We start from the raw sequence: 27,953 nt of genomic DNA, 5'->3' as shown, positions 1-27,953 counted from the left end.
CTGTGGGGATTTTGCTTGCTTATCAGGGCTTGTGTTGTCTTTTCCCTCCTCTGTTTCCTGGTCCACACCCAGCTCCTTGTTGCTGTTTGCTCGGTCTGAAACAAAGATGATGGGCTGGAGAGAAGAGGGGAGTGGGGAGGGGGCAGGAAGGAAACAAGGATTACTGGCTGAGTGGGCACATGAAGCAACCTCTCTCCTGGAGCAGCTTTGTCCAGTGAGGAGGGAAAGAGCAGAGCTGGGACTTCTTGAACCTCTGTTCAAGCTCCATCTCTGCCACTAACAAGCTGTGTGACTTGAGGAAAGATGCTTGATCTCTCTGGACCTAAGTTTCTTATCTCCTTGTAGAGTTATGAGGATTAAACATGGTAGTTAGTACATGTGAAAATGCTAAGAATCCTAAAAGCAGCATGGTATAGTGCAGTGATTTTCAAGTATTTTGTAAATTTTTTTTTTCAAATGGAAACCTTGTTCAAATTAAATTCCCCCAGAAGCTCTAAAAACTGAGCTTCTCTGCTTAATGAAGAGGGCAGAGCTCTTTTCCCTTGACACCCCCACATCACCATGGCAGCTACTAAGGCTTCTCCAAGGAACCTCTAGGACTTGGCAGAGGACACATTGAGGAAAGAACTGATTATCTACATGGTCACTGAGTTGGGTCAGAATACTTGACTGGAGTCGCAGCCATGCCCCTCACATATGAAAAATATCCTCTGGCCTGAGTTTACTCGTCCATTAATGGGGATGATAAAAACTGCTTTGCCCTTTTCATGGGGCTCTTGTGGGGATCACACAGTTACTGAATGTATAATTGTACTGGAAAAACATTTAAGATGATGCCCAAATATAAGGGGTATTTGTCAGACATGCTCATGCAAGTGAGGAGAATGTGAAAGGGTGGAGAGCGGCTGCCATGCTGTGGTGGCACTGGTTGGGGTATACATCTCATTGAGAAAGCCGGAGGAGGAAGGCAAGGCTCCTGGTAGCGGTGCAGAGAACAAGGGGACAAGCAAAATCTCTCAGTGCATAAGAGTTCCTGAGCACTCTTGAGTTCCCATTTGCTTTTCCATACTGTTCCTCTAGGGCAGCACGAATGGACAGACCATGGAGAGAGCTTCCCCAGCTTTGGCTCCCAGCAGGCCCCAAATACCTTGGCTTGCTCTTCTTTCCAAGAAAGGGGTCTTGTTCAAGTAACTGATACCTGTAGGGAATCTCAGAGCAAGTGTGGCTAGCAGTCTGAAGGGGGAAGTGTGACCATGGGGCATCCCTACCAGGCACACAACTTGGGGCCCAAGCATGGGTCTGGGCCACACAGGCCATGGAGTGTAAAGGTCTGGTACCAGAGAGCTGAGGGCAATAAACATGGGTTCAGAACAAATATGGTTTCCAGTTCAAGTTTCCCCACTCATTAGTGGTGTGTCCTCAGACAAGGACTTCTGAATCTTTATCGTCTATAAAAGAGGGATCCTGACAGCATCTACCTTGTAGACACTGTTGTAACTGAACACAATGTATATTTTACCCCCAGCACAGGGCCTGAATATGCAGTTGGTGCTTGGTGAATGTCAGCTCTGGTCTGCACTAGCTTGGAGGACCCCTATGATGGATCTTTCCAGATGCTGTCATGAACACTAACACCAAACCTTGTCTGATGGCCTTTGGCTATTGCTCCATTGGTGTGAGGATGCCCAAAGGTCAGTCATTTCTGGATGGCACTCTGGGTGGTCAAACCAAAGTTGTAAAAGGGGTAACATTATTGTAGGCATTACTGCCCTGGAGACCACGGGGGAAGTTATCAGGTGAAAGGAGCAAGGATGGGGTTGATTGTAATCTCGAGTTCCAAAATTACACATAAAAGCTTTCCTCTGAGGCCCCTGAGATGCTCTTAGCATGCATGGTTAGCTTTAGTGATGATGTCCCTGCAGCACAGTGGTCTTAACCAGGACACCCAGGAGGGCAAGCTCCCCAGGTAGCTCTCCTTATCTTTCCCCCTGAAACCAGTCAAGTTGAGCAGCTCCTCTGGGGCCACGCATGTGAAGCTTCGCTTCCCCTCTCCCCTTCCCCATCTGGACATGCACAGCAAGCAGAGTCCATCAGGGCCCATGACTTTGAGGGGCTTAGTTCAGAGAGAGAGGTCACTATCTAGGAGGGAGTTGGCAACCTGCTTCACCTGGAATGAGAGCCCCGGCAGTGACAGCCACTCTGGGTGTCCTCTGCCACCCCCTTCCCCAGAAGGCTAAGGAAAAAGGAGAAGGGAGCAGGCAGGGAAAACAGGAGGAAGGAGTTGTCCTGTCTGCAGAGCAGGCACTGGTGTCGGAAGACAAGGCCCTCCCCCGCACTGACATGGAAATCCTCACACAACTCTGTCACTGCTCCCTGAGGACCAAGGCCCGTTGCCATTCCTGCAAGAATCAAGTCTGAGCTTAGCTTAGTCACACCCACTTCTGAGAAAGAAGAGGTTCTCCTGTGGATTTTTGCAGGACCCCCATGTCAGGCCCATTTTCACTGGTTGGCCATCCTCCCTTTCTCTTCTAAGCAGGCAGTAAAGTGTGGTGGTTCAGAGCACAGACTGCGGAGCCAGACCTCCTGGTTCCAGGGTGACTCTGCCACTGGCTGTGTGGTCTTGGGCATGTTGGTCAATCTGTCTGTACCTTTCCTTCCTCTGAAAATGAAGGTAATCATAGTACAGGCATCCCTTGCTTTATCATGCTTCGCAGATACTGCATTTTTTACAAACTGAAAGTTTGTGGCAATTCCATCTTGAGTAAGTCTAACCAGTGCCATTTTCTGAACAGCATTGTGTGCTTTGTGTCTGTGTCACATTTTGGTAATTCTTACGATATTTCAAACTTTCTCATTACTATCTTATGGTGATATGCAGTCAGTATTCTTTGATGTTACTACTACAACTTGCTGAAGGCTCAGATGATGATCAGCATTTTTTAGCAATAAAGTATTTTTAATTAAGGCACATACTTTTTTTCTTTAGTATTAATGCTATTTCATACTTAATAGACTATAGTATAGTGCAGACAAAACTTTCATATGCACTGGAAAACCAAAAACTTCCTGTGACTTGGTTTATTCTGATACTCGCTTTTTTGCAGTGTTCTGGAACTGAACCCACAATCTCTCTGAGTTCTGCATGTACCAATCTCATAGAGTTGTTGTGAGGATGGAGAGAATCCACGGAAAGCACCTACAAGAGTGGCTGGCTCATAGCCTCCACTCGGCAAGTATAAGCTATCAGTGCTCTGTACCCATAGCTGCCAGAGGAGCTCAGGGAAGGAGGTGGAGGGCTGGGGAGAGGAGGCAGGTCCAGTGCACACATGCTCACTCTTACACACACTGTGTGCCCACTCACCCTGTTACACCCACCTTGTTTTTTTTCTTTTTCTGTACAAGAAAAGAAAATAATAAATGCAAGATAAGTGAAAAGCAAGTTCCCAGAAAGCCCAGTGGCTTTTGGCTTCCCTGTGAACCTGGTCCTCAGTGTCGGGTGAGGTTCATAAATCTGGGTCATGTGGAGCCAAACGGGCCTGGAGGGTACAGGGAGAAGAGAATTCTCCAGGCCCAGACACAGGGCTGATACGGCTTTGCTTTTATAGTCCATTCTGCCATTGGTCGTGGCCAAGGAAGGGGAGCTTCTGGCAGATGTTTTGTATTTTTTCATGAAGTTGGTTACTAAAACACCCCAAAAGTAGGCTCACCTAAACTGGCCTGAAAATGAATTTTATTTGATTTATAGTTTTTGGTTTTTCATTAAAATTAGAAGGTCAGGGCTTCCCTGGTGGCTCAGACAATAGAGTCCACCTGCGATGCAGGATACCCAGGTCTGATCCCTGGATCGGGAAGATCCCCTGGGGAAGGAAATGGCGACTCACTCCAGTATTCTTGCCTAGAGAATTCCATGGACAAAGAAGCCTGGCAGGCTACAGTCTGTGGAGTTGCACACAGTCAGACACGACTGAGTGACTAACACTTTCACTTTTACTGGCAGCCTGCACGGATCTGTGACCCCCTGTGACAGCAATCTGAGGAGCTGAGAGCAGCTGCTCTGCATCCCCAGATTGCCACAGTCACCATCACTCCAGTTGTCTGAAGCCAAGAGGACCACAGGCAACTGTACCCGCACAGGGACACCTAAAGCCTCACACGTGCCTGCTCTGCTCCGTTAGGTGACATATGAATTCAGGTAAGCTTTTGAGTTTGCTGCACCTAATAAATACGCTACACTGATTACCGACATCCAAAAGATAAGAATAGCACCAAATGCACTTAATACTAAAACCAACGTCTGTGCTAATTCAAAAGGCCCTTGGGGATCTGCCAGTAGCACAGGGTTGGGATTAGAACCATGAGTGTCACTACCCAGAAGACAATTCAGCGGGGGTATTTATGCTGTCCTCTTATTGGCCCAGGACACACCCGCAGAGCACAAGGGACTATTTATTCACCAAAACCCAAAGTCCAAGGCAGTCATAAAACTCCTCTACATGGAGACTCCAGCAGACACCAGCCCTTTGCTTCTAACCCTGGGCCTCCCATCCCCAGGGACAGGCCTCGGCATGGGGTAGGGGAGAGAGCCTGACTCCACTCAGAGAATCTGGTTGTGAGTTCCAGCCTTGCCACTTACAAGCTTTGTGAACTCAAAGAAACCACTTAACCTCTGCTTAATCCACTTAACCCACTGAGCCTCTGCTTCCTTACTTGAAAACCACGGATAATAACCTTATTACATGTCATAAATCTTTCAAGGATCAGAGAGATGACACACGTGAGAAGTACCCTGAAGATGTAAAACATATGAACAATAGCCATTTAAGGGCCTGTGCTATTCCAGACCCTTCATGTACATGATCTCATCGATTCAAACCTCACCAAAGCCCTGTGAGGCATGTATTATTAATATCACCCCTATTTTACAGAGTAGGAAACTGAGTCAGAAGGGGTTACATAACTTGTCTAGGTCACCAGGCTGGCAGGTGGAGGACGTGGGTTTTGACACTGACTCCAGAGCTGGTGTGGTGCTGCTTTTTTTCTGTGTGAGATTCTAACTCATAAATCCAGTGCAAGCTGCAGCTGTTGTCACCCCTTCCTGTGGCCTTGGTCCCTCCCTCTAATTGCTCAAACTGCTTTTCCTTCTAGGACTCTCCTCTGTCCTTCCAGCCCCTAGACTGACTAAATGGCCCCAGGACACAAGTCCCATGACTTCAGGCCATGCCACGCAGAAGTTGCAGTAACACAGGGTAATGGCTCTGCACACCCCAGACTCCCGTGTCCCACTGCTACCCCTCCATCACCCGCCTGTTCCCTGGCCCTTTTCACATGTGAGAGCCAAACCACTCACCACTGGCCGATCCACAGAGATTGTATTCTCAACTTCCCTGTGAGGAACACAAACAAGAGGGGGTCTCAGTGTCACCAAGAACAAGTAGGAAGCAGAGGGCTTTTGCTCAGGCCACCTGGCTTCTCAGAGCCAAGTCTGGACTGACCTCAAGAGAACCCCAGGGACTAATATCCCCTACCACAGGTGCCATTCCCTGAAGCCAAGTGCAGACACAGGGCTTCTTTTTGGCTTTGTCTAGGTTTCCCAGATGCATGACCCAGACACCTATTCATGGACCTTATGTTTCGTTTAGGGACAGAGGTCAAAGTGGCAAGGGCCTATGAACTTATCTACAGTGACAAAGAGGGCAGGATGTGGCCTTGCTGGCTTCCCTGGTCACCGTACCTAAAAGTTCAGTCACCCCCCAACTGCTCCTATCCTTCTTCCCACTTTATTTTTTCTCCTTATCACTTATGTAAATCTAATAATCTCTATATACTTTTTTCTATTACATTGTCATCTCATGCTAAAATGTTAAATTCCACAAAGGCAGGGATTTCTTTCTGTTTAATTCATTGCTCTGTTCTTAGTGCCTAGAAGAGTGCCTGGGACAAAGCAGGTGCTCAGTAGCTACCTGTGGGATGAATGGGTGGGCGGATGGATGTAGGGGAGATGTTCCCAGTGGCTCAGGAACAGGGGAAGAGGTCCTGGTCAACAGGACTCCTGGAGAGACCTGTCCGGTTATCTCACACCTCTAGTCTCTGGTATGGGTCATGTGGGCTCTTAGGGACAGGTGGGGAAAGCCAGGCTGGGACTCACTCAGAGAGGTTCCTCTTTTCCGAGAAGACCCGGAGGATGAACTCGCCCTCCTGGTGGGGCTCGTAAGTGGAGGGCACAATGACGTACTCGCTAGGAGGCAGGCGGAAGCGCTCAGACACCTCCCGCATGTTGATGTAGGTTCTGCTCCTAGCCTTGGAGGCATTGTACAGGAAGAAGTCCTTCTGCAGGTGCTGCTTGTTGCCGTGCATCTAAGGGAGAGAAGAGCCCGAGGTACCTCAGCCCCTTAGGAGGGACACCCTGTCCTGCTCACAGTCCTCCTCCAGAGGGGTCCTCCTTCCCAACTCCCTGGTCACTCATTTCATAGTCACAACCTACCAGCTTCCAATTCCCAAGGCCTCGAATAGCTCAACATCCCTGGAGCTCCCTACCCCATATCCTCTTCCTTTTCTGCTGTGATCCAGAAGTGAAGGTCAAGTCTGGCATCCCCCACTCAGGGTCACTTACCAGAATTGCTGCTGCTCAGCTCCAGAACACCTCTGGACTGGGGAAAGACCCCAGGGAGGCAGGGGTGGGGGTTGTGGACTGGGTCTGAGGGAGGTGATTCCTCCACCCCCAAAGAAGGCGATCAGCCTCACAATGTGTCTGTGTGATTCTGTGTGTGAGTGTGAGCAAGCATGTGAGCGTGTAATGGTCTCTGGTGGGCAAGGGGAAGGGCATGTTGTGGGGTGGGGGTCAGGAGGCCATGCAATGGCCCGAGGACCTGCTCTGGAGTTAGGTAAGGTGGGCCAGGCCCTCTCCTATCACAGTCCTGCCCCCAAACCCCACAGGAGGTGCCCTGATGTGCCCCAGGCGGACCCAGGACCCTGGTAACGCTGCACACACTGCTGGCTGCTCCACTTCTATACCTCTTTGGGAACCTTGGGGAGAAACAGAAAAGGAAGGTGCTCAGATTTTTGTGGATTTCAGGTCTTAATTGGGATGGAAACTTGCCAAAGGGCATGCTAGCAATCGTAGAGTGAATGAGGGGCTCTAATGCCCCATGTACCTACCTGGACAGCCCCAGCCCCACCCCCACCTCCCCTAGGTGGGTTCTTCCCCCACTGGTTACAAACTTCTAAGAGGTTCTGACTCAAGTGGGCCTGATATCAGTAGTTTTGGGGGGCACTGGATGTTGGGGAAACTGGGGAACCCCTCAGGAAGCCCCCTGAAAGCCTCTTCCCTAAAGAGGCGGTCTGAAGCTCGTCAGGGACGGCACACCTCGTAGATGGCGAAACCGATGGTGAAGAGGTTAGCCCCCAGCTTCCGGTCCTTCCTCCGGTTCTTCTGCATCAGAGCCACCAGGAAACTACAGATCACCTCGGAATCATCGGGGTCGTCGTCCTCCTCTAGGAGCTTCAGACGGTACTGTGGGTTGGTCCAGAAAGTGTCTGTGCCCCCCCAAAAGGAATTGCACTTTCAGATCTGCCTCTCAGAGAAAGGAAAGGACAGGAGATGAGACGGAGGGAACCTATTCATCTCTAGCCTCCTCATCTACATGCTCAAATATGTATGAAAAATAAAAAATATCCAGGCATTTATTTAATTTGGTGTGTGTGTTGGTGGGGGCGGGTAGCCTTTATACCTTTATACAGATGGACCTGCACTGATTGGCTATGTGGCTCCTCCTTCCTCTGTGAATTTTCATTCTCTGTCTTTGCTGATGGCTTCACTTTTCTCACCTACTCCTTCAGTGTTACTAGTCTCTGGGATTTGGTCCTGGGCCTCTTCTCTCACGTCCCTAGGCTGTCTTATCCACTCCTACTTTCTAACTGCTCCCTACATGCTCTTGACTCCTAAGCTGTAGATCCCAGCTTCAATCTCTCTTTTGACTCCTTCCCATCATCCCTTCTTTCTTCCTTCCCTCCTTTCCTTCCTCTCGTCTTTCCATCCTTCTTTCCTTCCACAAATACATACTGAGTCCCTGTCATAGAGCCAAGTGCCATTTTTATCTGTGCATCGAGTTCTCTTTCATGCATCTTCACCTGGATATTCTACACATGCCTCAGACTTCCCATGTCCCAAAGTAAACTCCTCTGCAGAAGCCCACAACCAACTCTGTCAAAAACAAAAAACCTTCTTTTTTTTTTTTTCTCCTGTGCATTTCATGTTATGTCATTGACATCATCTACTCAGGCTCCCAGTGAGAGAATTTTGAAGTCATTCTTCCTTCTCCAGATCAACCAATATTTCCTTCCCTCAACCTGCCCCTTCTCCCCATCTCTGCTGCTCCTGACTTGGTCTTCGCTTTCATCATCTCTGGCTTAAACTCTTGTAGCTGCTGCTAACTCAGTTCTCCAGTTCAATCCTCAGCATAATGAACACAGTCCTGTTCTGACATAATAACCTGCCTAAAAGTTGTTACCAGCTCCTTAATGTAAGCTACTCAGAATGGAGATTTCCTTCTCAGTAATGTTGTTATTGTTGTTTGGTCACTGTCGTGTCTCTTTGTGACGTCACGGACTATAGCCCACCAGTCTCCTCTGTCCATAGAATTTTCCCAAGTAAGAATACTGGAGTGGGTTGCCATTTCCTTCTCAAGGGGATCTTCCTGACCCAGGGATCAAACCTGCAACTCCTGCACTGGCAGGCAGATTCTTTACCATAGAGCCACCAGGGAAGTCACCTCTCAGTAAAATGGGGACAGTTTAATAAGACATTGTATGTCTGGAAGTTAGTAAAGACTCAGCAGATGCTAGTTAATATTATTCTGCCTGGAACTTGTTCTGCTTGGACCCTTCCCCCATCCAGAGCATCTCCCACCTGGGAAGTTGCGGCAGCCTCCGGCAGAGCAGCCCCTCACCCAGCGGCCCTCGTTCACGGACACTGTCCAAGTCTGAAGCTTGTCGGACTCCAGGGCATCAGCTGTGAGGTTGCAGATCTCCAGCTTTGTGAAATGGTAGATAAAATCATCGTAGGACATCCTGAGAGGTTAGAAGAAGATAGAGAACTATTTGGGAGGCTGGGAAAAGTAAGAATGCAGGGCTAACACAGTACAATGAAATAGTCCAGAGCAGCTTAGTCATGGTCCGAGAGAGGACCCTGTCCTTCCTTTCTTAGGGTCAACACTGTGTCAGTTCTTTTTTTACATTTTTATTTATTTATTTTTTTAAAATTTGGCCTTGCCATGTGGCTTTCAGATAGTTCCTGACCAGGGATTGAACCTATGTCCTCTGCAGCAGAAGTACAGAGTCCTAAGCACTAGACTGCCAGGGAAGTCCCAACACTGTCAGTTCTGATGTATCTCTTGGATTAAACAACTCAAACTCATGCATTCTTGCTGGAAGAGCTTGGCAGCAATTCAGTTCTCCACAGTGGTCCTGTGTGCCCCTCCATTGGGCCTAAGCACTGTACCAGGCACAGGGGAGGGGTAGTTGGGGAAGCACAGACAATTAAGCAAGCAATTTTAAAGGTGATGAGTGATGTTGAGCATCTTTTCATGTGTTTGTTAGCCATCTGTATGTCTTCTTTGGAGAAATGTCTGTTTACTTCTTTGGACCACTTTTTGATTGGGTCTTTTATTTTTATGGAATTGAGCTGCAGGAGTTGCTTGTATATTTTTGAGATTAATTCTTTGTCCATTGCTTCATTTGCTATTATTTTCTCCCATTCTGAAGGCTGTCTTTTCATCTTGCCTATAGTTTCCTTTGTTGTGCAGAAGCTTTTAATTTTAATTAGGTCCCATTTGTTTATTTTTGCTTTTATTTCCAATATTCTGGGAGGTGGGCCATAGAGGATCCTGCTGTGGTTTATGTCAGAGAGTGTTTTGCCTGTGTTTTCCTCTAGGAGTTTTATAGTTTCTGGTCTTATGTTTAGATCTTTAATCTATTTTGAGTTTATTTTTGTGTATGGTGTTAGAAAGTGTTCTAGTTTCATTCTTTTACAAGTGGTTGACCAGTTTTCCCAGCACCACTTGTTAAAGAGATTGTCTTTTCTCCATTTTATATACTTGCCTCCTTTGTCAAAGATAAGGTGTCCACAGGTGCGTGGATTTATCTCTGGGCTTTCTATTTTGTTCCATTGATCTATATTTCTGTCTTTGTGCCAGTACCATCCTGTCTTGATGACTGGGGCTTTGTAGTAGAGACTTAAGTCAGGCAGGTCGATTCCTCCAGTTCCATTCTTCTTTCTCAAGATTGCTTTGGCTATTTGAGGTTTTTCTGTATTTCCATACAAATTGTGAAATTATTTGTTCTAGTTCTCTGAAAAATACTGTTGATAGCTTGATAGGGATTGCATTGAATCTATAGATTGCTTTGGGTAGTATACTCATTTTCACTATATTGATTCTTCTGGTCCATGAACACAGTATATTTCTCCATCTATTTGTGCCCTCTTTGATTTCTTTCACCAGTGTTTTATAGTTTTCTATAGAAGACATACCGATGGCTAACAAACACATGAAAAGATGCTCAACATCACTCATTATCAGAGAAATGCAAATCAAAACCACAGTGAGGCACCATTTCATGCCAGTCAGAATGGCTGCTATCCAAAAATCTACATGCAATAAATGCTGGAGAGGGTGTGGAGAAAAGGGAACCCTCTTACACTATTGGTGGGAATGCAAACTAGTACAGGCACTACAGAGAACAGTGTGGAGATTACTTAAAAAACTGGAAACAGACCTTCCATATAACCCAGCAATCCCACTGCTGGGCATACATACTGAGGAAACCAGAATTGAAAGAGACACATGTACCCCAATGTTCATTGCAGCACTGTTTATAATAGCCAGGACATGGAAACAACCTAGATGTCCATCAGCAGATGAATGGATAAGAAAGCTGTGGTGCATATACACAATGGAATATTACTCAGCCATTAAAAAGAATACATTTGAATCAGTTCTAATGAGGTGGATGAAACTGGAGCCTATTATACAGAGTGAAGTAAGCTAGAAAGAAAAACACCAATACGCTATACTAATGCATATATATGGAATTTGGAAAGATGGTAACAATAACCTTGTATGCGAGACAGCAAAAGAGACACAGATGTATTGAACAGTCTTTTGGACTCTGTGGGAGAGGGTGAGGGTGGGATGATATGGGAGAATGTCATTGAAACATGTAAATTATCATAACTGAAACGAATCGCCAGTCCAGGTTCGATGCATAATACAGGGTGCTCGGGGCTGGTGCACTGGGATGACCCAGAGGGATGGGATGGGGAGGGAGGTGGGAGGGGGGTTCAGGATGGGGAACACATGTAGACCCATGGTGGATTCAAGTCAATGTATGGCAAAACCAATACAATATTGTAAAGTAAAATAAATAAATTAATTAAAAAAATAAAGATGATGAGTATCACAAATTAATCCCAATCCTGAGGAAAACAAGTGGGTCCAGAAGAAAGTTCCCTTTAATCTGAGACTTGAAGGCTCAGTAGAAATGATCAGAGTGAGGGTGAGAGTGGCATTGAGTAAGCTGAGTAACTAGGGCTTCCTCCACTCAGAAAACAGCTCCACCAAGGCCAGAGCAAGTGGCCGGAGCAGTGCGTGTGGTGGAGTGTCACAAAACCACAGGAGCCATAGTGCAGTGGCTTGGTCCAGGCCTGGTCATCACCATAACTCTCAGGCTGCTCTCAAAACCCTCAATCTTGCCGGGTCTCTGGCTGGATTTGGAGAATAGGGCTCAGATGTCCCAAGGGCTGGAATCTGACGGCCACTTTCTGGGGTTGGAGGTTTGAGATTTCAGTGCCCACCCCATCCCTTACCCTTCAGAGTCCTCTTGGGTCCTGGACTCACCAGAACTCTCCATCCTCAGTGACCTGGTGCTGCAAACGGGCCTTCTCGTCCTTGTCCACATAGCTCCAGTCCTTCCAGCTGGAGGGATGATGGAGGTGTGATGAAAGGGAAAAGAAAGGGAAGGCCTGATATGAGCTGGGCCAGGAGGTGTCAGAGAAATATGAACAAAATAGCTCCTCTCCCAACTGCAGCCAGTGTGAACCACCAAAATGCAAATCTGACCTGATACCCCATAATCGCTTCCCACCATCCTCAGGATTAAGACCAAGCTTTTAAAATGGTTTATGAGGGCCTGACTTTTCTCTGATTAAAACTTTAACCATTCCTCACCCTTTCAAGTTAGGAGCTGGGCCTGGAAATAGGTAACTTGTGCTTTCAATTTAATTATACCAGTACTAGCTGTAACCCTGGGCAAGTCACTTCACCTGTCACAGTTTCTGTTTTCTCAACTGCAAAAGGGAAATGATTATGTCACCTACTCACAGTGCTGTGATGAGCAAGAGATGAAATATTGCATGTAAAACTTTTAGAACAGGCCCATCATCTAATAAGTAACTGTCTGAGTTACTGAGAAAAAGACTAAACAGGTAAACTTCTCCTTCCTCCTGCCATCCCACAAAACATCCCAGTTTTGTATTTTTTAAGGGCTGGGCAGTTTTACACACTCTCTCCCAAAGGAGGAGGAACTAAAGCACCTTTGTGAGGAGAATGAAGCTAAACTAGATTGTCTCTGGAGAGGTTAGGGATTGAAGAAGTGCTTGGAATCAGGGAATACCGGAGGGGAGATGGAGATTCCTGAGACCAGCAGGAGGGACACAGTGGGTGGGGGAGGGAACTCTCCTTGAGTGACCGAGGCTGAGTCCCACTTGTCACCAGTCCCTGAAGTGGAGGAGTTGGCAGAAAGTGGACCCCAAGATCTGAGACTGGAGAATATAGCGAGGGTCCCTGTGGGTGACTGGGACCAGTGGGCTGGTAGACGTATGCGGTACCAGGGACCCTTCCAGAGAAGAGAACCCAGTTCAAATGCCATCCCTCCAGGCAACCTTTTGCTACCTTCCTGTCCCCTCAAACTATGAGAAGGGCTCCTGCTTTGTGACCCTAACTATAGCATTTATCTCAATGATTAGTGTTTTTCTGTCCTTCCCACTAGACCTTAAGGCCTATAGGGCAGGGTCTGAATCTCTGTGTTCATTTCTAAGTCCCCAGACAGAAGCATGGGGCCTGACACATACTGCACAATGAGGTGTCTGGGATTTGTCACACGGATAAGAGAAGGGAACAGTAGGAGACCAGGATCAGCACCTTATTGGTCTACCCAGCAAAGTTGCCTATTCACGGAATGCCCCCAGTGCTTAGGATTGTGCCTGGGATTCAGTAAGTGCTCAACACATACTTGCTAAGTGAATGAATGGCCGAACAAGCCAGTAATTACGGTGCCCTGAGATGAGAGGTATGTTAAAATTAGCACAGGGCCTGAGGGTACCCACAGCCTGGTTGTGGTCCTTCTCAGCTAAGGGGTCCTGCTCTGCCCCCTTGGGAATAAAGGAGCTCCAGGGCCCACTCTCCCTGCAGAGAGGCAGTCAGGAGCCAGCGATTGGGGTGGAACAATAAAGGCTTTGTGAAGGTTCTGGAGCCTTCACAATAGCTTCCTCCCTCTGTGTGCTGTTTTAGCTGCTTCCAGTCACTTGCTCCCAGTAATAAGTAGTACAATTCTTTCAAAGGACCTATGCATCTCTTCCTGGGGCCAGTGAGGGAGAGGAAATCTTAGTACTGGCTAAGCTTTCTGCAACACCATCACATTTTCTCCTCATAACAGCCCACCAGGTAGGTGCTAACATTTTCCCCATTTTATAGATAATTATGAGAATGGAAGTTACTTGTCTAGTCAGACCACTGCATCCTGACTCCCCTCCTGCCTGGACATGGCCCATGCTCTCTAGGATCTTTCCTTTCCCCTCAATGGCCATCAGCAAGCTCTTGGGGTCCCAGGTTTCCGAGGCTCTGCTCCCAGCCCTACCCTGGAGCTACACCCCTTCTGTTCCTTAGCACGAGCCCTTCTCTGGAGCCATCCCCTCTTCTATTCCCAGTCCTTCCCTAGAGCCACACCCCCTTTTCTCCTCTGTGGATCATTGGTTTTAAGGGTGATTTTAGACCAAGCATTTGTAGTACTCTTATGGCTTGGTCCCCAACCCAACCTTGTCCCAGGTCCTGTTGTCCCCTATTCATGGGGTCCCCTCACCCACCTGTCACTCCAGGAGCCATTCCACTCCACCTGGCCCCAGGGGTTCCGCAGCCGCACCAGCTTCACTTTCTCACCCTTGTACAGGGCCTTGGGCAAAGAGGAAAAGCTCTCTTGCTCTGGACCCTTTCTGAAGCCGGGGTGGGGGACGGGGGGTGGGGGTGGGGGAGTCTTCTGTCTTACGCTGAGGGTTGGGGTGGGAGTGGGAGTTGGGAGAGGGATCCCATACAGGGAGCTGTCCTGATTGGTCAAGGAGACTAATTACAAGTTTGCTGTGAAAAGGCAGAACCTTAGCACGAGCTTACAGGAGTCAGGCTTGGCCACCACCTTGCCATCTTCTAAGAAGTGATTTTCACAGTGAACATCTGGCTATTTAGAAATTTGGGTGGAGTGGGTGGAGGAGGCAGGGCATATAATGTAGGGCTCTGCTGGCAGTTAGGTGTCTCTGCATGAATTATTAATAGAAAAAAATGCCCCTGCTGGCTGAAGAGTGACAGAAAATGTCACCTCTAAGTAGATTTATCAGAAAAAGGGGCCCCTTCCTCCTGTCTGCAGCTTGGGCTGCTGTGGACAACTGCCTCTCTCTGCCCATCCCTATGACCAGGGCACAACTGCCCAACTGTGCACAAGGGGCCTGACAAACTCCCTGTCTCTGTCATGACCCAGTTAAGGCCAGATGTGCCAGTGGGAGCAAAACATCATTACTGACCATGAAAAACAAGAAACACAAGAGCCCATGAAATTAATTTCATAAAACCAAAGTGATTTCTATTTGTTCTTTGGAAATATTGGTGCAATTGCTATCTTTAGCACTAAAAACAAACATAAACTGAGCACTGTCTTGTGGCAAGATCCACCTACAAGTCCCAGTAGTCTCCTCCAACCCCAGGCACTCAGCCTGAGTACCTGATTGGAGGCAAATTCTGCAGATGCAAAAGGGCACAGAAAGCCAAGTCCTGACTTCAGGAGGTTCCCCCAAGTAGCCCCTCAAGTCCTAACCCTTCATACCCCGCCAGGCTTACCTCCTCCAGCCCAGTGACTGAGTAGGCATGGCCTTTGACCAGCCCACAGGCCATTCTTGTCTCAAACTGAACTGGAACAATCGTCTGTGGAGTGAAAACCGGACAGCCTGTCAGGGCTTGTTTCCTGAGACAAAGTTCACACTGGTTCACATCCTGGGTTCAGTGAGGACAAGGACTCCTCCATGCTCTGGAAGCGTGCCTCCTAGCCATGAGAAGACCCACACTAGCCCTTTAAGAGAGCCAAGAATATGCAGCCCAGACAAGGTGTTTCCGTCAAGCTGGTCCCTTAACCATTGGAGAACAATGTGGAGGCTGGGGCCTCGAGGTGAGTGAGAGCGTGCCTGGCCCTCCTTTCTGGATCCCTTGGGCCTTTCAAAGGAAGAAGTGGGGGTGGATGGAGGCTGCCTTGGGTCAGGCTCCCCTTCCCTGAGCCCACCCAGGGTTGACTATTCCTGGAAGAGAAAGGGATTGAGAAAGGGGGTTAGATGAAACATGGAGGTCTAACCTTTTATCTTTATATCCCCTCACCTTCTCCACCCACCCTAGAACATATTCAAGAAATTACAAGTAGACTTCCTTAGTGGTCCAGTGGTTAGGACTCCATACCTGCAGTGCAGGGAGTGCGGGTTTGATCCTTGATTGGGGGAACGAAGATCCCACGTGCCATGTCATGTGGCAAAAAATTAAAAAAAAGAAAGAAATTAAAAGTTCCTGTACCCAGGCAGAGAATTCCAAGGCAGCTAGAGGAGAGTCCTGCTCAGACATGACTGTGCCTCAGGGAGCAGGGAAGTCTCTTCCATCTGAGATTTGCAGCCACAGGAGATCCTTGGGAGAAGGGTAGAATGGCCCAAACCCACTGAGCCCTAGATGGATCTCTGTGGCTTCACTCTGCCTGGTGATATGACAGCTTTAAGAGGTAGCCTGGAGCCCTTTTCAAAGTGAGGGGTATGTGAGGAGCCAAGGCTTTTGACATCTCAAACTCTTCCAGATTTTAGTCTTTAGAGGACCCAGACCATGTGAATAGAAAGGGAGGGGGGCAGGAGGTTCATAAACCTCTCAGTTTTGGACCAGGGAAACCACTTGAAATGACTCTTGTGGCATTACATATGCATTTCCAGCTATTCCACTACTGGCCATCTGTCCAAAGGAAAGTGTCCTGGATGGACACAAAGATGTATGTAATAGGATGTTAGCTGTAACATTTAAAAACTACAGCCAAAACAGAAAAAGAAAATATTTAAATTCCCAATAATAAGTTATGGGGTAAAAAAACTACAATTTATCTGCATGTTGGACTATTGTACAGCCACGAAAAATGTTATAGAAGACACACTAAGAATGTGATTCTTGTTGACACATTAGGTATATAAAGCTAACTGAAAAAGAAGCATGCTGCAAAGAGGTACATACAGTATGACTGCATTTTTAAAATAAAGATTTAGATTAGGTGTATGCATAGAAAAACCCTAGTAGGACATATGCCAAATGTTATTATCCTCAGATAGGGAAAAAATAGGTTCATTTTTTCTCTGCTTTACTGTATAGCATGTATTACTTCCAAAACTACTAGAATACAAGCTCGGGGGGTGGGGCCGGGGGGAGTGTGTGGAAACTGCTTGTTCCTTAGAATCCGAAACAAATGGGAGAGAATTTTCTTTGTTTGTTAGAAGAGTGCCTAGTAGGAGCTCAGTAAATAAGTGTCAAATACATAAATGAACAAACTAGAAGGAGAGAAATACTTTACAAATAAATGAAATCTCTCTCATAAATATTTATGCCAGTTAATTCATTATCAGAGAAACTGCCTGGACCATGGAGTATGAAGGAACCCCTTCCCCTCCCCCGCCAGAGATTCCCTCCAAAAGCTGTCTCCCCCCCTTGCCTCAGGAGCCTTAGAGCGAGCAAGAGATTCCAACCCAGACCCCTGGAAGGCCCCAGGAGGAGCCCACGTGGGCGGTGCCGGCTGCTGAGGAAGGTCTGACACCACGCAACACACCCGGGCCATGCAGGTGGGAGGAGTACACACCCGAGTTGGTCTGTCATCTGAGCATCCCTCAGGGATGAGGTCTGAGTCCCTGAGCCGCGAGTTATCCATATTCCTCACCATCCGCTCAATCAACTCCCCCATTTTCAGCCCAGAAGGAGAGGTTCCATAGGTCATGTTTGTGCCATCCTGAGGCCCAACAGGGAGGGCAGGGGACAGTCCAGGAGAGGGAGACAGAGTAACAAAGGAGGGTGATAGAAAGGGAAGGAGAGAGAAAGAAGGGAGGGGACAGACAAAGAAACAGAGGAGAGATAAGTAGAGCATGAATGGAGAAAAGATGGAGAACAGTGATGCAGAAAGAAAACGTTTGTCCATGGGTGCTTCATCTTCCCAAGCTTTCCCATCTACTGGGTATACTAGGAGAGGAAGGAACAGGAATTCAGCTTGGGCCCCTTCCTCACCAACAGAGATAACCAAGACTGTTACAATACATTGACTACTCCCCAGGGAGGGTGTATCCCCTGGCCAGTCTGCCATCCCCTTGCCCTTGGCTCTGGTCTCAGTTCACACCACTTCGCTGAGAGGTGGACTGCAGGCTGAGCTTCTCCCAGAGTACAACACAAAGCCTGGGTCCCACATGTGAGATCTGATCAAAGCTCAATGACTGGGAGGCTTTCTTAGGGAACTGGTAGGTTCAGGTCCATAGCCCAGTGTGTGGCCAGCTTACTAGGGGCATGCTGGAACTGAGAAACACCAGCCCCGGAGGCCTATTTCCAACTAAATTTTTGCATCTTTATTGAAAACCTCCAGAAACTTCTCCCTTGAGAAATTCCCAGTTTTCAAAGTTGAGAGCTACTTTTCTGCTTCCTAAAACAGAACGTTCACCCCGCCCCAGAGGAAAGCCCTGTGCTGCTGTTCACTGGGTAAGTCTTCCCAGTAACAGGCAGCTCCCTGTCCTGCACCCCATACTGCAGACTTACATCAATGGAGCAGCCCATGAGGGAACCCCTCTCGATGGCTTTCTTCATGATCTTGTACATGTCTCTGGGAGCATCCTTGATTTCAAAAAACTCTGTCACTCCTCCCGTGAAGTCCTCCATGGCCTCTGTAGTGTTCCCACCTTTCAGGGCTTCATATGAACCATGGAGCCTTAGAGATAGGATGAAGACTAGTCTGGGGTCACAGGGTTCCAGGAAACATGATCCAGGTACCCCTGGCTCCAGGACTTTACTCTTGGGTCCTGTGATGCTGTCTTGTCCAAATTCTCCAACAACTCTGTAAGCTTTTAAACAGATATTATGATTCCCTTTCTTCACAATAGAGAAACTGAGCCCCAGAGGCTGTGTGACCAGCTAAGGCCACAGAGAGGAGAAACATTGGGGCTGGAACCTTCTATTCCCACTTCCTGATAGTTCTGTTTCCACTATACTCAAAATCTGAAGTAGGGCTCCATTAAAGCCATTAGTAGCTGGAGTGGAGCTTCTGAGAGGCAACATAGCTTTTCTTCACTTATTCTGAGCTCCAGTGTTATATGGCAGCCTGGATGGGAGGGGAGTTTGGGGGAAAATGGATACATGTATACATATGGCCAAGTCCCTTCACTGTTCACCTGAAACTATCACAACATGGTTAATCAGCTGTACCCCAATACAAAATAAAAAGTTTTATATATATATATATACATACATACATACATACATACATATGTGTATATATAGTGAGCTCAGGAGGTTGAGCCTACCAAGGCTCTGGGATTTGAGTTCCAGAGAAATAATGCTGGGATCCAGGATCTGTAGTGCCACCAAGAAGGGAGGATTAAAGAGCTCACTATGGAAACTAAAGATTTCCTATCCCCGTCTTACTTAGCATAAGCCTTCTCCAGCAGAGCACTCCAGAACTCATTGCGATGGTTGGATTTGGTGAAAACCAGTTGATTGTTGTAAGTTGGCAGGCAGTCATCAATAACCACGTCCACCCAGTCTCCATAGCGCCAGAACTGCACAGAAGCATCAAGCACAGTGCCATCCTCAGATTACCAGTGGGAAATGTGTCCCTACCCCACATTCCTTTTGTTCACACTATTCTGGGTTCAGAGAAGGTGAATCTGTCTTTAAGTGGACTGTGAGCTCTTTGAGGGCAGCAAGTATGTTACAAACCATTATGTCTCTCCCACACAGTCCAGCTCAGTACAGGGGATGGTAGGTACTCCGTGTGTATCTGAGGGCTTGAGATTTTCCTTCTGCTCTGTAGGTCTGGGAGGGCCTAGGTATCAGTATCATTTGTTATCTCAGCTGATCCTCATATGCAGTCAGGGCTGAGAAGCACTGGTCTAGGAGAAGGTGACGTATAATTTATGTACTTCTTGATGACAAATAAGGTAGGAATGGTTGTTGAAGAAGAAGGATTGACATGGAAATGGAAGGTGACCCAGAATATACTCTGGTTAAACCAGGAACACTGTCCAGTAATCCCAATTCTAGATGATCTTTCTTGAACAAATCGGTTTTAACCCAAGAAAGCCAAAAGTAGTTTAATTTCCTTCTAATGACATTTACTCTCCTATGAACAAGAAGGCAAAAATCCGTGTGGTCTTTATGTTTATGATCCTTTTGGTTTCAGATCTTTTAAATACCCAAGGGGAGTGAGCAGCTCAGTGGCATAGGGGAAAAACAAAACGTGGGACCCTGCTGCCCTGTCTGCATTGGAATGGCAGCAGGAGTCTGATCCTAAACCTTCAGAGAAGATACTTTCTGAGGCCTTCCATCCTGGGATACAAGATCAACTGATGATCTGGGTCAGTCCAGGACACTGGGAGCCTTCAGGGCTGTTCAGAAGCCTCAGAACACCCGTAGATACAAGTGCCCACATACAAAGCTCATTTCAGTTCTGGGACAGCATGGGGTTTGGCTCTTTGCTAGGACAATTTGGATCCAGAAAGTTTCCAGTGTCTGAACTTATTCTGAAACCAAAAGACTCATTGCTGGGCCAAGCCAGAAGCCTGGTCCCCAGATTAACCAGACTTTTCTTCCAGAGCCCGGAAGGGGTAAATGATAGTGTGGGTATAGACCTGTGTTGGCATTTCTTTTGCAGCCTAAAGGGCCCTCTGGATTCCCAGTGCTAGTGTCTTAGGGATTTACTTGAGAAGGACTTCTGGTTATCACACAGAAGCCTGACAGCTGGAAAGGTAAAAATAGACCAACAGGCCAGCAAACAGGATATCTTCTAACCTTTCTGGGGCCTAACGGAAAGTGTAGGGGTTTGAGGGTAGGAAGAAATAAACAACTACTTCCTCACAGGCTTGAGGCCTGAAGAGGGTCACTGCCCACAGCCATAGCTGGCTGGGTGGGTGGGAATCTTTCCTGGAGCCACGGGGAAGTCAAGCCTGGGAGACCAGCGGTAGGTGGACAGCCCGCTGGTCCTCTTAACTACAGTCCCTTGACCTCACCTGGAAGTGAAAAATCCCCGCGTAGTTTTCGGTGAAACTCTGATCATGGGGTATGACCCGGAAAAGCAGACGCTTGTTCAAGGTCAGGCAAGCGATGGCTGCAAGAAACCAGCAGTCCCCTGCAGGCAAATACGTGGCACAGGTCACAGGAGGGCCCACACCTCCAGGGAGGAAGGAGACCCCATCCCCATTAGCTGCTCTGCTTTCTGGAGAAGGGCGTACACTGGGCTCTCACTGTCCTGCTTCCAGATCTGACCTTACGGACATGTCAGCCAAGGAAAGGAGTGTGACTGCAGTCCCTGGACCATGCGATTAACAAGGTAACTTACTCCCTCGTGACTGCTTTCCTGAAGGCTATAGGCAGTTCTTCTATCTGCAGTATAAGCTCAGACCTCCATCTGGACCTCAGTGGAAACTGAGCAGTGGGAGTCATAATTGGGTCATTCTTTCTAACACCTGTAGGAAAGCTGCCTGCCCTGCACCTTTGCAATGTGACTGCAGAATCTGAGCATCTGAGATCCATCAGACCAGCCCATTAGTACTGTAAGGGAAAGCTGGTTAGTATTTGGAGGTGGCACTTTGCCCTGTTTGTGTGTGCGTGTATGTGTGTGAATGCCCAAGTGGCAGGCCAGGAACACTAACAGAACACAGGCTAGGTTATGCAAGGCCTTTGCTGTGCCGTGTGGGATGTCACGGCATCTTTGAGACTGCAGAGGGGAGGCTGAGAGCCTCCACAGGCCTCCTCCCACCACCACTACCACCTCCCCACTCCCCACCTCCCAAGCAGCCAGCCTTTCCTCTGAAACAGTGTGTCGGTTGGAAGGCCCAGGTTATTAGCTGGCCAGGGCTCTGCAGGCAGCCTTCCTTCAAGTGCAGGAAGTCAGATATTCAAAACCTCTTCAGCCTTTCCTTCCGGGACCAAATTAGCTAAATTCCTTTCATTTGGCCTTGAGTGCCCCTTTTCCCTCAAGTTCTAAATTGTGTCTGTTGATGTTTGTTTCCTCCAACTTTACTTCACAGAACTTTTCTCCAGTTTGCAGTAAAGACAATACCTTCCAAATAAGAGGCTGAGACAGAGGAAGCAGCCAAGCTAATTAACCAGACAGAAAATTGGATGCTTATCCACATGGCACGTGTTGTCTTTGTTGAAAAGCTTCTTTAATACGGAGCTATTCTAGGGCAGTTTAAACAAGAGTTCGAGTTATGAAAGCAGTTTTTGTGAGCATATCGATTCTGCATGCCAAAGGGACATGCATGGCACACAATTTCAGAGCTGCCTTCTAAGGAAGGTTGTTGTTTAGTCTCTAAGTCATGTCTGACTCCTCGTGACCCCATGGACTTAGCCTGCCAGGCTCCTCTGTCCATGGGATTTTACCAGGCAAGAACGCTGGAGTGGGTAGCCATTTCCTTCTCCAGGGACTCTTCCTGACCCAGGGATCAAACTCCCATCTCCTGCACTGGCAGGCAAACTCTTAACCACTGAGTCACAAGGGAAGCCCTTCAAGGAAGGTGGGTCCTGCTAGAAACAGGGCTTTTGTCTTGCTGAGTGGGGTGTGTGAGTGTCCTGGAGACTCTGGAGAGGAGGCGACCTCCTGTTGTGACACAAGGCAAACAACTGATGAGAAAGGCGGGAGGGACAGAAATTAAATGAAGCAATCACCAACACAGAGCTGAATGAGTTTAAATAATGTTATCAAAACTACTTCCCCCAAATTCATTACAAGTAAAACCAGATTCGTGTCCCTTTACTTACTATAAAAGGATCATACCCCTTAATCACCCCTTTGATTGTTTGGCTAAATAGGACCAGAGAAACTTTCCTACCTAGATCTCCTTGGCAGATGTCAGTTCTATTGGCTCCACCAACGATAAATCGGGGATTCTCACAAATTTCCTGTGAAGCAAAAAGGAAATAATAATAGTAGTAGTAGCTATTATTTACTGAGGTTCATATGCAGTACTGGCATCACATATCAGGAGTTTTACACACACCACTCATTTAAACCTCAGAAACGCCCATGAATTGGATACTACCGTTCTTATTTTTCAGACGAGAACACCAAGACTCAGAGAGGTTAAGAATTTGCCCAAGGACACACAGCTAGCAGGGAGGAGAAGCCAGATGCATGACTCCTTTTCTCATTGTTCCACACTGATCCCTCACAGTGATACATTGTCTGAGTAAGGAAGCACCTTGAGAGTTAGGGCAGTGTCATTACTTCCACAGCTTTGACCAAGGGACGGTAGAAAACACGGCTCTTGTTTTTTTTCTAAGCCAGGAAAAGAGGTGCAGGAGGGAAAGTAAGGATCTTTTTCCCCTGGATGTGGTAACATAGATATTTCCTATCAGCATGTGTCCCAAGGGCCACAGGACTTGAAAGCTGGGGACAGCCAAGAATAAATTTGACATGGGCCTCAAAGGCCTCCCAGTCTGTTGGCAGGTGTATTTCTTTAATAAAGCTAACCCAACATGACACCCTGGTCTCAGCAGTTTTCAAATCCAGGCACTGCCGGTTCTATGCATCCCAACAGAGGCCAACAGAGGGTGCTCTTGTGTTTGTTCGGATGTGTCATGCTTTGTATTTTAACTTCAGAAATAATTATAGATTCTGTGTTTTGGTTTTAACTTTGTCCTTCACGGCTTCAAGAAGCCTTGCTATCTTGGTGATATAGCCCTCTCTGTTTTTCTGTCTTCCCCAATACAACAACCCGGGTGAGTGAGCTCAGTGAGTGAATCTCCCTGAGCTCAAGGATCTGTCTCACCTACTAGATGGAAAGTCGTGCATAGATCACACCACACACACCACCCCCTTGAAGCTCTTATCAATGGAAGGATAAACCCCAAATAATAATTTTTTAAAAGGTTATCTATAGGGGAGGAAAGGATTAAGTGGTGAATATAGGGATGGAAGTAAAATTCTGAATATATCTGTTTTAAAAGAATTTTGACTTAGGAACTATGTACATTTTATAGAATTAAAAACCAAATTGAAGAAAATGCAATTTTAAAAAGCAATCTGTAACTGTGAAAGAATAAAATTCTTATTTTAAGCTACCAAGTTTATGGTAATATATTATAGCAGCCATAGGAGCCTCATACAAATGGCAAAAAGTGCATGGGAAAATGCTCAACATCACTAATCATAAGGGAAGTTCAAATTAACACTACAATGTGATACTACTACACACCAGACAAAATGGTTAATACTGAAAAGAGTAATAAACTGGTATACTAATTTTAGTGGGGAAAAAAGCAATCTGTAAAAGCTGAAAGCAGATTGAAGAAAAGGAACCTAACTGCTTATCAAATTGATGGCATGACCACATACATAAAATGAATTCTTACAAGTCACTTGCAATGTAAAATGTTGGCTGTTTATTCCTTTTGGGACATATCCTAAGTTCAGTTCAGTTTAGTCGCTCAGTTGTGTCCAACTCTTTGCGACCCTGTCTCTTTAATAATTTTCCACAGTTTTTTGTGATCCACACAGTCAAAGGCTTTGGCATAGTCAATAATGCAGAAGTAGATGTTTTTCTGGAATTCTCTTGCTTTTTCGATGATCCGACAGATGTTGACAATTTGATCTCTGGTTCCTCTGCCTTTTCTAAATCCAGCTTGAACATTTGGAAGTTCACGGTTCAGGTACTGTTTAAGCCCGGCTTGGAGAATTTTGAGCATTACTTTACTAGAGTGTGCTGCTGCTGCTGCTGCTAAGTCGCTTCAGTCATGTCCGACTCTGTGCGACCCCATAGACGGCAGCCCACCAGGCTTCCCCGTCCCTGGGATTCTCCAGGCAAGAACACTGGAGTGGGTTGCCATTTCCTTCTCCAATGCATGAAAGTAAAAAGTGAAAGTGAAGTCGTTCAGTCGTGTCCGACTCTTAGCGACCCCATGAACTGCAGCGTACCAGGCTCCTCCATCCATGGATTTTCCAGGCAAGCGTGTGAGATGAGTGCAATTGTGCAGTAGTTTAAGCATTCTTTGGCATTACCTTTCTTTGGGATTGGAATGAAAATTGACCTTTTCCAGTCCTGTGGCCATTGCTGAGTTTTCCAAATTTGCTGGCATATTGAGTACAGCACTTTCACAGCATCATCTTTTAGGATTTGAAATAGCTCAACTGGAATTCCATCACCTCCACTAGCTTTGTTCATAGTGATGCTTCCTAAGGCCCACTTGACTTCACATTCCAGGATGTCTGGCTCTAGGTGAGTGATCGTACCATCGTGATTATCTGGGTCGTGATGATCTTTTTTGTATCTTCTGTGTATTCTTGCCACCTCTTCTTAGTATCTTCTGCTTCTGTTAGGTCCATACCATTTTTGTCCTTTATTGTGCCGATATTTGCATGAAATGTTTCCTTGGTATCTCTAATTTTCTTGAACAGATGTCTAGTCTTTCCCATTCTATTGTTTTCCTCTATTCCTTTGCATTGATCACTGAGGAAGGCTTTTTCTCTCTCGATATTCTTTGAACTCTGCATTCAAATGGGCATATCTTTCCTTTTCTCGTTTGCCTTTTGCTTCTCTTCTTTTTGCAGCTGTTGTAAGGCCTCCTCAGACAACCATTGTGCCTTTTTGCATTTCTTTTTCTTGGGGATGGTCTTGATCCCTGCCTCCTGTACAATGTCACAAACCTCCATCCATAGTTCTTCAGGCACTCTGTCTATCAGATCTAATCTCTTGAATCTATTTCTCATTTCCACTGTATAATCATAAGGGATTTGATTTAGGTCATGCCTAAATGGTATAGTGGTTTTCCCTACTTTTTTCAATTCAAGTCTGAATTTGGCAATAAGGAGTTCCAAATTGGGAAAGGAGTACATCAAGGCTGTATATTGTCACCATGTTTATTTAACTTATATGCAGGGTACATCATGAGAAATGCTAGGTTGGATGAAGCACAAGCTGGAATCAAGATTGCTGGGAGAAATATCAATAACCTCAGATATGCAGATGACACCACCCTTGTGGCAGAATGCAAAGAACTAAAGAGCCTCTTGGTGAAAGTGAAAGAGGAGAGTGAAAAAGTTGGCTTAAAACTCAACATTCAGAAAACTAAGATCACGGCATCTGGTCCCATCATTTCATAGCAAATAGATGGGGAAACAATGGAAACAGTGACAGACTTTCTTTTTTTTGGCTCCAAAATCACTGCAGATGGTGACTGCAGCCATGAAATTAAAGATACTTGCTCCTTGGAAGAAAAGCTATGACCAACCTAGACAGCAAATTAAAAAGCAGAGAAATTACTTTGCTGACAAAGTCTGTCTAGTCAAAGCTATGTTTTTTCCACTAGTCATGTATGGATGTATGGGGTTGCAGTCCAAGGGACTCTCAAGAGTCTTCTCCAACACCACAGTTCAAAAGCATCAATTCTTTGGCACTCAGCTTTCTTTATAGTCCAACTCTCACATCCATACATGACTACTGGAAAAACTATAGCTTTGACTAGATAGACCTTTGCTGGCAAGGTAATATCTCTGCTTTTTAATATGCTGTCTAGGTTGGTCATAGCTTTTCTTCCAAGAAGCAAGCATCTCTTAATTGTATGGCTGCAGTCACCATCTGCAGTGATTCTGGAGCCCAAGAAAATAAAGTTGTCACTGTTTCCATTGTTTCCCCATCTATTTGCCATAAAGTGATGGGACCAGATGCTATGATCTTAGGTTTTTGAATCCTGAGTTTTAAGCCAGCTTTTTCACTCTTCTCCTTCACCTTCATCAAATTGCTCTTTAGTTCCCTTTTGCCTTCTGCCATAATGGTGTTGTCATCTGTATATCTGAGGTTATTGATATTTCTGCCAGCAATCTTGATTCCAGCTTGTGTTTCATCCAGCCTGGCATTTCGTATGATAAACTTTGTATATAAGTTAAATAAGCAGGGTGAAAATATATGGCCTTGACGTACTCCTTTTCCAATTTGGAAACAGTCCATTGTTCCATATCCAGTTCTAACGGTTGCTTTTTGACCTGCACACAGATTTCTCGGGAGGCAGGTAAGGTGTTCTGGTATTCTCATGTCTTTAAGAATGTTCCACAGTTTTTTGGGATCCATACAGTCAAAGGCTAAACCTTACATCCTAAGGTCAACCCCCAAACCATAATGAAATGTGAACCATAATAAATAAAAATAATATTGTTACTACTTCAAAACTTTCACATGTAGGATAAAGTAAATAATGTACATTAATGTCATTAGGAATTAGGATATTTTTAGTGTAAAAGAGAATATGTAGGGAGCTTCCCTACTGACTCAGTGGTAAAGAATACACTTGCCAATGCAGGAGATAGGGGTTTGAACCCTGGTCTGGGAAGATCCCACATGCTCTCAGAGTAACTAAGTCCTTGAAACAACAACTATTGAACCCTCGCTCTGGATCCAGTGTTCCACCACAAGAGAAGCCGCTGCAGTGAGAAGCCCGCACACTACGAGAGAGTGGCCCCTGCTTGCCTCAACTAGAGAAAAGCCCACATAGCAACAAAGACCCAGCACGGCCAAAAAGAAGTAAACTTCAAAAAGAGATTTCATTAAAAAAGAAAATATGTAAAATTATAAAAGTGAATAACTTAAGTAAAAACCCAGCAATGTTAAAGTTGAGTTGGATATTTAAGTATAACTCATGATTCATTTTTGTCTAACAAAATTTTCTATCTCCCTGCACTAAAACAAAACATAAAAACTAGAAGCAGGAAAAATTTAGTAAAGAGAATATCAACTACCAGAATACGGTCTTTAAAAACCGTTTTCCCCTAATAAAATATAAAACTCTCATTATTTCAAATAAGACTCTTAAAAAGCAAAGCAATTAAGGTATAGTTAACATGTTATTTTTGTCTCCCCAGTATTTTGCATCCTTGCAATACATTCCCCCTCTCCTGAAATTAAAAAAAAAAGCTCAGTTTTCAGCTGGAGAGCAACCCTACTGTCAGCACTCGTTCCGGTGGGCTTCCCCCTTCACCCAGCTCCACACGGCTGTTGGGGCAACTAGAGTGAAGGCGATTAGTTCAGGAATGGGCAGATGACCAAATCTAGGCCAAGAGATATGGGCCAAGTCTTTTGTTGTAACTATTGAGAAAGAAATACATTCTCCTCCAGGAGTTACTAAGCTGGAGAATGTCAGCCTGAAGCTGCTTGTGGCCATTTCTGCCCCTTTGTGAAGGTAACCTACTTGAGAGTAAAGACAGCTCAGAAGAAACAGATGGAGGAGTGGGTGGAGAGGGCAGAGGTGATAAATAGACAGACAGATAATATTAGGAAGTGTGCTTGACGTGGTTTGAGGCCTGGATTCCTCTAAACCCAATCATCACCTTTGAAAATTCAGTTATAGAACGTTTTTTGGTTTAAGTTAGTTTGAGTTGGGCCTCTGTTA

General features: G+C 46.2%; 1 protein-coding gene across 6 annotated transcripts in view; it reads right to left on the bottom strand.

Moving 5' to 3' along the window:
• The window catches only part of CAPN3 (calpain 3), a 58,402-nt gene that overhangs the window by 6,989 nt on the left and 23,460 nt on the right, over nucleotides 1-27,953 (bottom strand). For 2 of the 6 annotated variants that reach the window (XM_061430890.1, XM_061430889.1), the window contains exons 2-16: nucleotides 22,406-22,475; nucleotides 20,582-20,700; nucleotides 18,999-19,132; nucleotides 18,117-18,285; nucleotides 17,179-17,325; nucleotides 15,153-15,236; nucleotides 14,135-14,220; nucleotides 11,892-11,969; nucleotides 8,906-9,066; nucleotides 7,364-7,533; nucleotides 7,012-7,023; nucleotides 6,146-6,354; nucleotides 5,348-5,384; nucleotides 3,376-3,393; nucleotides 1-114 (exon numbers count right to left, since the gene is read on the bottom strand). In XM_061430890.1, the coding sequence (XP_061286874.1) occupies nucleotides 1-114; nucleotides 3,376-3,393; nucleotides 5,348-5,384; nucleotides 6,146-6,354; nucleotides 7,012-7,023; nucleotides 7,364-7,533; nucleotides 8,906-9,066; nucleotides 11,892-11,969; nucleotides 14,135-14,220; nucleotides 15,153-15,236; nucleotides 17,179-17,325; nucleotides 18,117-18,285; nucleotides 18,999-19,132; nucleotides 20,582-20,700; nucleotides 22,406-22,475 (1,608 nt within the window). The remainder of the gene's footprint in view (nucleotides 115-3,375; nucleotides 3,394-5,347; nucleotides 5,385-6,145; nucleotides 6,355-7,011; nucleotides 7,024-7,363; nucleotides 7,534-8,905; nucleotides 9,067-11,891; nucleotides 11,970-14,134; nucleotides 14,221-15,152; nucleotides 15,237-17,178; nucleotides 17,326-18,116; nucleotides 18,286-18,998; nucleotides 19,133-20,581; nucleotides 20,701-22,405; nucleotides 22,476-27,953) is intronic. The other 4 variants (XM_061430892.1, XM_061430891.1, XM_061430894.1 and 1 more) reach the window with 2 other exon arrangements.

This window comes from Bos javanicus, chromosome 10 (assembly GCF_032452875.1).
Source record: "Bos javanicus breed banteng chromosome 10, ARS-OSU_banteng_1.0, whole genome shotgun sequence".
In the NCBI taxonomy this organism is placed as follows: Eukaryota; Metazoa; Chordata; class Mammalia; order Artiodactyla; family Bovidae; genus Bos; species Bos javanicus.
Note: the sequence above shows the minus strand (reverse complement) of the source record. Positions and strands in the feature narration are given on the sequence as shown.